The sequence below is a fragment of the Hylobates moloch genome, unplaced genomic scaffold (genome assembly GCF_009828535.3).
Source record: "Hylobates moloch isolate HMO894 unplaced genomic scaffold, HMol_V3 SCAFFOLD_11, whole genome shotgun sequence".
Classification (NCBI taxonomy): Eukaryota; Metazoa; Chordata; class Mammalia; order Primates; family Hylobatidae; genus Hylobates; species Hylobates moloch.
Window position 1 is genome coordinate 39,160,460 of NW_026652286.1, and position 9,632 is coordinate 39,170,091.

Consider the following 9,632-nt stretch of genomic DNA (forward strand, 5'->3'; position numbering starts at 1 on the left):
GTCCTAGAAGGCATATGTCTTGGCCTTAGAGGTCTCAGGACCAGGGAGGGGTCATTAAGTCATCACTTGGTGGCTGAGACCAAGCTAGGTCAGGATGATCAGAGTGAGTCTGGGTGAAAGCATATGCCTTATGAACTAGCCAGAAGTCGGTGCTTGAGAACAAGGGTACCAAGCAGACACTAGGGAAGAGAGTGCTGCTTATTATGAGGGTGGAACAAACCAGGGGCAATCTGTGCCTTATCACCCCTTTCCCTGTGTGTTCTCTATAAATCTACAAGTCACATGAAATCATTGGTATTTTACATAGGAAGAGGAAGTGGTAGGTGCTGAGAGCACCTCATGTGTCAGGCACTGGGTTGGGTATCGTATATGCATTATTTTGTTCAGTTCTTGCCACTCTTTCAGTTAGGGATTATCTCCATTTTACTGATGAGGAGACTGAGGTTCACAGAGGTTAGGTAACGTATCTGAGATCACACAACTAGCCAGTGACTGTACTGGGTTTAGATGCTAGGTCTGTGGTGACTTCAATGCCCATGCTTTTTAAATTTTTAAAAATAGCTTTACTGAGATATAATCTACATATCATAAAATTATTCTTTTTAAATGTATAATTCAGTGGCCTTTAGTACATTCACAGAATTGTGCAACTGTATATAATTACTATCTACGTTTAAAATATTTTCATCCCCCCAAAAAGAAGCCACATTAATATAAACATTATTATATGTTTATTATTGTTTATTATATAATTATATAATATGTTTATTTATTATATAATATGTTTATTATATAACATGTTATTATGCCAATAATATAAACATTATTAGTCACCCTCCATTCCCCCAACACCCCCCGGCCCTCAGAAACCACTAGTATGCTTTCTGCCTCTTTTTACCTCATGGCGACATTTATTGGAGCATCCTCCTTTTAAAGACAACAAATTACAGTAAATCATTCCCATACTTTCTCTTTTGGTCCTACCTCTAATGTTATGTCAACTGGTGGGCTACTGGGTTGACCTTGGTGTAGACTTGAGGTTTAACTAGAGAAAACCGAGCTGAATTTTGATCAAGTGAGGCTCGGTTGTACAAAAGGTGGGGTGGTGGAGAAAGGCTGTCTTTTTTTTTTTTGTATTTGGTGTCTGCTAGGCCCTGATCTCAGTAGGCAGCCTCCAAGCTGGTTCTTATGTTTGCCGTCTCTTGGTCTTCATATAGTCCATGAGGAAAGCTTACCATGGTTTGTCCCACTGTGTTTACAGGATTTTTGAAGTGAAGCATCAGCATAGGAAGGTGGAAAACCAGATCAAAATGGCCAAGATGGTTCTGATGAATGAGCTGAACAAACAGGCCAATGGGCTAATAGAGGAATTAGAGGTATGTATAGACAGACGGATCAGATGGATGGGTTCAGAAACCATCCACATATCAAGCTAGTCCCAGGACCTAGGGAAGCCTAGGCTATAATTCAAATATGCAGCTTCCATAGCTCTGTGCTGCTCCCTGTATTTTAAAATGTCAGCCTAATTTTGGGAGGGTGGCTCATGAAGGGCTAGAAAATCAGTTCAAACTGATTTTTGATGCTATGTCTCTTAGGCAGCTTCCATCCTTAACTGCTCAGGGTTATAGTCCTGGAAGAGAAAGTCATGAAACGAACCACCTTCTTCACCAATTTATGCCCAAGAGATGTAGACATTTATTCATTTCCTCTTTCATTTATTACCCATTCCATATTTGTACTATGAAATCTCCCACCATCTCCCCCTCCCCTTTTCCATCAGCCAGCATCCCATGGCAACACTCTGCCCTGCCATCCTCTCAGGGGTGTAGTCTCATCTGATTCCATCAGTGACACACACAAGCCACCAGACTTCCCAAGCAGGTGGATTACAGTCCAATAACAGGATCAAGGACTCTGTCTTCTCTCTGTACCCAGGGGATTACTAATGAGAGAAAGCGGAAGCTGGAACAGCAGTTACAGAGCATCATGGTTCTCAACCGTCAGTTTGAGCATGTGCAGAATTTCATCAACTGGGCTGTCTGCAGCAAAACCAGTGTCCCTTTTCTTTTCAGCAAAGAGCTGGTAAGAGGAATCTCCCAACTCCTCAGCCTGTCCTTGAAGCTTATCAGAGCATCCCCTTTGTCATAGGGGCAATGAGGCGGTCCTTGGAAGTGCCTTTTCTTTTTAGGATGGAAGGAGGAATAACATAGCAGCTCCATCCATCCTTCAAATTCAATCACTGCTTTTGGGTTAGTAAGTAAACACCATCTTTTACCAAATCCCATAGTGCAGAGAGGACACAGGTGCTGAAATGGTCCTGCCCTCCCAAAGGTAGCTCAGTTGGAAAGTCTGTAGTTCTTTGTCATAGGTAATTGATTCAGACATCACCCTGGACATGAGCAGTGTGCTGGGCATCTCATAGAAAGTTACTGGGGTTTACATGGGAGTCTGAGAGAAAAGGAGTTGGAGATAAGGTTGAAGTATTAGGCTTGAGAGGATGGCAGCACCCAGGAGAGGGAGCAAGAATTTTGAGAGAAGTTGATGGGGTTTATATTTGAATACTTTGAATCTAAGGTGCCTATAGTACATCCAAAACCAACTCCAAGCTACCTACTATTAAAAAGCTGTTTTAATATATGGGTGTGGAAGTCAGAAGAAAAGTTGGTTTTAGAGAAGGAGATGTAGGAGTCACCAGGAAATCAGTGGTATCACCTTGGAAGAGTGTGTGCAGCAAGAAGAGAGAAAGTCAGGAACCCAGGGAATACCGTCATTTTCAGCATAGACAGAGGAAGATGGTGAGTGGAGGAGAGTGAGAGGCAATGGTCAGAGGTTAGAAGCAAAACAGAGTGTGGTGCACAGAAATGAACAGTTTCCAATTTTAAGTGGTCCATTTGGCAATGCTGCATGGGTGAAAGAAGACGAATAGTGAAGAGCAGCCTCGAGATCTGGGAATCAGGCTATCTTCTGAAAGAAGCTCCAGTGAAGTAGAAGGGTCAAAAGCTAGAATGAGGAGACTGAGGATGGGTAGGGACGAAGTAGAGACAGAAGTGAAAAGAAGAAAAATAAAAACGTAGCCTGAGAAGATGGCAGAGTTGGGGGACACTTTTTTTTAAGCTTGGAAAACATTTGCACACATGTATATGGGAGAAGAGGTTGAACATAGAGAGGAGGAGTGTGTGGTGGGGTAAGTATACTGAGAAAGCAGGAGGAAGGATATAGAGTGAACTGGTTGACCTTAAACACAAGGACAGTCCCTTCGTCTGAGATGGGAGGACAGGAAGGGGACAATGCTGTAGTTAAGTTTGAGGGTAGAAGGGATACAAGTTGGGGTAATTTATCCTTTATGGTGTCTTTTTTTCTCTGTGAAATAGGAGGTGATAATAAGAGGGTTAAAACATTGGTAAGTAGCACCAAAGTAAAGATTTTAAATAGTCATTGAGTGCAGTGGAAGAGAAAGATGACAAGAAAAGAAGTGACAAGAGAAAGGGCTGAGGGGTGCTGCTGAAATTAATAATCACTGAAGTGGCCCCAGATAACATGGCTTTGGTATGGCTGGATTACCTAAGAGTAGGAGTTGGCGATGGGGAGGGAATTAGGACACTAGTGATATCATTACTGTAAATGACAGGAAGCTGGGAAGTCCTGTGGACTGAAGGAGCAGGGCTTGGAGAGGTTGAAGAACATACTCTGAAAGAGCGTGAACTTGTTATGACCAGGGTGGGTTGTTGGAGTTTAAAGTTCTCATAGGTAGAATGGTTGTAAATGATTAATAGGGTCTAGGTATGGTGACTAAACTGAAAACAAGGTGGTTGCCATGCAAGAGATCAATGAAATAAGAGGCTAAGATGTTAGTTGGGACATTAGTTAACTAGAGGATGGCAGGATAAGTTGTACACTTGCCAAAGCCCTGGAGAAATAGGAGAGTTAGTGATGAGAAATAGATGAAAGTGTTGGGAGAGGAAGAGGGCTATTGAGTAGGACAGAAGGGTGTTTTACCTGCAAGTGGAAGTACAGCAATGGGGAGCTCAGAAAATGCCTGCCCCCCACTAGGCTTTTAAATTGAGGTGATGGTAGAATGAATGGAGCTGCCAGTCGATGTCATGAGAGAGAATGACAAATCACTTAAGGCCTGAAAATATAAGAATGTAGGGGTTCCAGGCCAGACATGGTGGCTCACACCTGTAATTCCAGCACTTTGGGAGGCCAAGGCGGGCAGATCACGAGGTCAGGAGATCGAGACCATCCTGGCTAACACGGTGAAACCCCGTCTCTACTAAGCAAAATACAAAAATTAGCCGGGCATGGTGGTGGGCACCTGTAGTCCCAGCTACTCAGGAGGCTGAGGCAGGAGAATGGCATGAACCTGGGAGGCGAAGCTTGCAGTGAGCTGAGATCGCGCCACTGCACTCCAGCCTGGGCAACAGAGTGAGACTCCGTCTCAATTAAAAAAAAAAAAAGAATGTAGGAGCCTGGATAAGAGGAAAGGGATCAGCTGGGAGGATGGGCAGGTGCTAAGGTGCAAGAGAATGAGAATATGGAGGATGACCAGAGGTTAAAGGGCCATGACTTTGAGCCTTTCAGCTTGTCCAAAGAGTAAGGGAAGGGGAGTTGTCATTTAGGTGCAAGATGCCCAAATAAATGACCTTTGGTGCTGTTGTCAGATTGTGTTTCAGATGCAGCGATTGCTGGAGACAAGTTGTAACACAGATCCTGGCTCCCCTTGGAGTATCAGATTCACCTGGGAGCCTAACTTCTGGACCAAGCAGCTGGCTTCTCTTGGTGAGCTTGGACCCACACACCTAGGCCTACCCACCCTGTGGGCTTTGACCTAATTGCTTACCTTACTGGGTAGGTCAGCATATGCCCAAGAGAAAGCACTTCCTGGGACTGCCAGTGGTCATGGAATCATTCAGCAAACCTTTTTTTTTTTTTTGAGGGGGAAGAGGAGAGGATGAGGAATTTAAATAACCATGGCAATATAGGACTTTGTATCAGGATGAGTTGAAATCTGAGTTTACCATTCTGTGTAAATGTCCTGTTACATTGGTTTTATTGCTGAGGAGGAGACAAGACAGTCACCCTGCTCTCTGGAATGCTGTATGGCAGTACAGATGAATGTGTTTCTCTGTGGTCACACAAAGGTATACACGTGTGGGCACAAGCAGGGGTATCTCAGCAACAGTGAGACTGCATGTGCATGTTTGTGTTACACAGACATATCCTTTTGAGTTGAGATGTAAGCAGATAATTCATGGCCTTGTGCATTTTTCTTCCCTGCTGCAATCATGTGCTGGCATTCAATCTTTAGGCAGAATGTAGATAGCTTGAAGTTGTGCCTGTGTTGACAGCCTAACGAGTTTGTTAAACTGATGGCCAACTGCTGCCTTCATTTGAGGCTGTTAATCTTATTGAAAATTTGTTGAACTTGGCAAACGATATTTAGGTTTATTTCTTTTCTTTCCTCTTTCCTTTGATTTAACTCAGCAGACCTTTGATAGCCACCTACTCTTGTTTAGGCCCCATGCTGAGCACCAAAGAACCAATGGTGAATAAAACACATATTCCTTAAGGAGCTCAGACTTCCTCTAAGTAAGCCTTACCAAAATAATGAGATGAAGAAGTCATTAGACTGAGTTAGCCATAGATCTACTTGTGCACAAGGGACCTAGAGACCTCAGGGGGCAGTGCTGGTGCCTGGCACTGACCTGGTGTATTAGTTCATTCTCGCATTACTGTGAAGAAATACCTGAGACTGGGTAATTTATAAAGAAAAGAGGTTTAATTGGCTCATGATTCTGCAGGATGTACAGGAAGCATGATCCTGGAATCTGCTCGGCTTCTGGGGAGGCCTCAGGAAACTTACAGTCATGACAGAAGGTGAAGATGCACATCACATGGACAGAGTAGCAAGAAACAGAGCAAGGGGGAGGTGTTACACACTTTTAAAAAATCAGGTCTCACGAGACCTCTATCACAAGAACAGCACCAAAGGGGTGGTGCTAAACCATTCATGAGGGATCTGCCCCCATGATCCAGTCACCTCCTACCAGGTACCACCTCCAACACTGGGGATTACAATTCAACATGAGATTTGGGTGGGGACACAGCTCCAAACCATATCACCTGGTATTAGAGCTTCCCCACTCTCTTCCATCCTACTTGCTCAACACACAGTTCCCCACACCTGTATCTGGGAACTTGTTCATTGGTCCCAGGCGTGACTCTCTACCCTTTGCTACTTTCTAGCATACTCCCTCCCCACCCCAAAGTTGATTTTTTTTGTCAGAGTCTGATTGGGCTGTTCTGTTGGAAAAAAAATGAGTGGGTGCTATTTGAGAGAGCTTGTGGTTTCCCTAGTGGGACAGAAACAGAGTCAGGGCTGAGCATCTGGTAAAAGCTGAACCAATTTCTCAAATATCCTAGGCCCCCAAAGCAGGTCCATACAGGTGCTATTACTGGCAGCATTCTAGACTGAGTCTAGGAGATCAAGGATTGAGTTTCTTAATCTGTTCCTGCTACAGGATTGTTGAATGAGGTTCTTTTGTCTCAGGAGCAGGAAGTAGCAAGGTGGGAGCAACTTGAAAAACTTTTGAAAAACTGTCTATTCTGCATTTTCAGGCTGCATAACTACTGAAGGTGGACAAATGTCCAGGGCAGATGCTCCTGGTTATGGAGGCTTACAGGGGTCATCACCCTTTTATCAAAGCCACCAGTCTCCAGTGGCTCAGCAAGAGGCTCTTAGCCACCCCTCACACAAGTTCCAGTCTCCAGCAGTGTGCTCCTCATCTGTGTGCTGCTCCCACTGCTCCCCAGTCTCACCTTCCCTCAAAGGCCAGGTCCCCCCACCCAGCATACACCCAGCCCACAGTTTTAGGCAGCCCTCTGAGATGGTGCCCCAGCAGCTGGGGTCTCTGCAGTGCTCTGCCCTGCTGCCCAGGGAGAAACAGCTGGCCTGCAGCCCTCATCCACCAAAGCTGCTGCAGCCCTGGCTGGAAACCCAGCCCCCTGTGGAGCAGGAGAGCACATCCCAGCGGCTGGGGCAGCAGCTGACTTCCCAGCCCGTGTGCATTGTCCCCCCACAGGATGTTCAGCAAGGAGCCCATGCCCAGCCCACCTTACAGACACCCTCTATCCACGTCCAGTTTGGCCACCACCAGAAGCTGAAGCTCAGTCACTTTCAGCAGCAGCCACAGCAGCAGCTACCACCTCCACCACCACCCCTCCCCCACCCCCCACCTCCACTCCCGCCTCCCCCACAGCAGTCACACCCACCTCTACCTCCATCCCAGCATCTGGCTTCTAGTCAGCACGAGAGCCCTCCTGGCCCTGCCTGTTCTCAGAACATGGACATAATGCATCACAAGTTTGAGCTGGAGGAAATGCAGAAGGACTTGGAGCTTCTTCTCCAGGCTCAACAGCCCAGTCTGCAACTGAGTCAGACCAAATCTCCTCAGCATCTTCAGCAAACCATTGTGGGGCAGATCAACTACATTGTGAGGCAGCCAGCACCTGTCCAGTCCCAGAGCCAGGAGGAGACCCTGCAGGTAAGCATCAGGGTGGCTTGGCATGCATATTCTGCCTGTCCTAGGATCACTCAGGGAACACAGCCTCCCCCAAAACAAGGAAGCACAGGAATACAGTTTCTGCACCATAGGGCTGCCTTGAGCTCAGCCCTCACATTTCAAAACTACCCTGGACTCAACCTTCCACCTCAGAAAAGCTCCAGAGAGCATAGTACCCAGTCCCAAATTAGATCTAGGCTCAGTACACTCCAGAGTAGCTTGGCTTAGCCCGGTCTTCCTGGATGACAGTAGGGACCCTGCCCACTGATGGTACCTTCTGAGCTGTGCTGAACTCCTGCCAGTGCCAGAGCAGAAGAGAGGCTGTCTCTTATCTTGTCATCTCCCTAGCTCCCTTGCCGGACCTTATGAATCCCAGACAGGGGGAAGGGCAGAGCTTAAGGAGCAGAGTGAGGGTCCATGTTAGATGCTGGCAGGCAGCACTTTTATAATACTGCACAGATATAGACTTAAACTTTTTTACTTCTACTAAGCTGGGTATGTTTTATATGCACCATATCATTTATCCTACCGACAATGTTGTTTGGTAGGCATTACCATCTCTGCTTTATAGGTATATAAGTGGGAGCTAGAGAAGGCTAGCAGTTTGTCTCCATATCATACAACATTGAGAGATAGAGCTAAGACTTGGATTCAGGTCTGCTGACATTTCTGTAATGCCACAGAAGAAGTCTTCTTTCCATAGGAGGATATTGGATGCTGCTCCTCTTTTTTCTCAGCTAAAAGACAGTTGAAGAGGTGCAGTTTGTACCCCTGGGATCTTTGCTGCATTTCACATCTTCATTCTTAGCTCTTGATTTTCTTTTTTTTTCCCCCAGAACCTCCTGTTCTATCCTCTTCTCTCTACCCTTCTCTCACTTTTTCTATAGTGATGTCCCCTTTAAATCTGTAATCACAGTTATATCTTCAAAGCAGCTTTACAGATTTTTACTTTATTATAGAATATAAGGCCTCACATTTATGCTTCAGTACTGACAACTTCAGATCATGCTTCAATGTCTTCCCCTGAGGCCCAGTTCTTTTGAGAAGGTATAGAATAATGCGTGTGATGGCAGAGAAGGGTCTAGGGTTCATAGAGGGCCACAAGCTAAAATGTAAGTTAAAACTAGGTTATGATTGCTAAAGTGAATATCACAACATTAGCTCAGAATTCTTGGTTTGGGTTCCATCCTAAGACATTCCCATTAGCATGTAGTCTTTGGAAGAGTTGGGATAAGAGCATTTTTCTTTTTGGAAAACGTTTAAACAGTCCACAATGTATAGGTGGTGACAATGGGCAGGGCAGGGTGAGCACTAGCCTTTGCTGCCACTACTGCTGCTGCTACACTCTCTGCAGTAAAACCCACCCAAGTTCTTATTTTCTTCTCCAGGCTACAGATGAGCCCCCAGCATCTGAGGGCTCAAAGCCAGCTCTCCCTCTTGACAAGAATACTGCTGCTGCCTTGCCCCAGGCGTCTGGGGAAGAAACCCCTCGCAGTGTCCCCCCAGTGGACAGCACCATCCAGCACTCCTCTCCAAATGTGGTGAGAAAGGTACTAAAGGAGCCTGTTTTCCCTGACCACATGGGACCCACTGCCAGCCAAGACCCCAGGCACTTGGAGGAAGAGGATAGGGTGGGGGAAGGAGTGTCCCTGTTCCATCCCTGGATGCTACACAGCCCTGATTCATGCCTTCTGCCCTAGTGAGTCAGCAATGTAGATCTTCCTCCTCCCCATTTCCACTCCCCCATGCACACTTAAAATGGCACCTCCTGGGCTTCATGCAGAGTGGAAGGAGGAAGGGAAAGACAGCCAATTTATTGAACATGTACTCTGTGCTTGGAAACATGTGTGCTGCTTCACCAGCATTATCTCACCTCACCTCCAACAGTTGTGGAAGTGAGCATCCCCATTGTATAGCTAAAGAAACTGAAGTCCAGGGCCTTACAGCTAGTAGAAGAGAGAGCTGAGGTTTATTTAAAATGAGATCAGTTAGAATCCAAAGCTTGAACTTTTCTCTCTACAATGAAGATGGGGAAAATATTTTTTGTGGCCTCCACAACCCAGAGTTGGA

General features: G+C 45.9%; 1 protein-coding gene across 1 annotated transcript in view; it reads left to right on the forward strand.

Moving 5' to 3' along the window:
* LOC116476134 (tripartite motif-containing protein 66-like) overlaps window positions 1–9,262 on the forward strand; it is a 43,974-nt gene extending 34,712 nt beyond the window's left edge. The window contains exons 9-13 of the mRNA XM_032165858.2: window positions 1,262–1,376; window positions 1,936–2,082; window positions 4,662–4,779; window positions 6,619–7,544; window positions 8,951–9,262. Coding sequence (XP_032021749.2) covers window positions 1,262–1,376; window positions 1,936–2,082; window positions 4,662–4,779; window positions 6,619–7,544; window positions 8,951–9,262 — 1,618 coding nt within the window. The remainder of the gene's footprint in view (window positions 1–1,261; window positions 1,377–1,935; window positions 2,083–4,661; window positions 4,780–6,618; window positions 7,545–8,950) is intronic.
* Window positions 9,263–9,632: the final 370 nt, after the last annotated feature.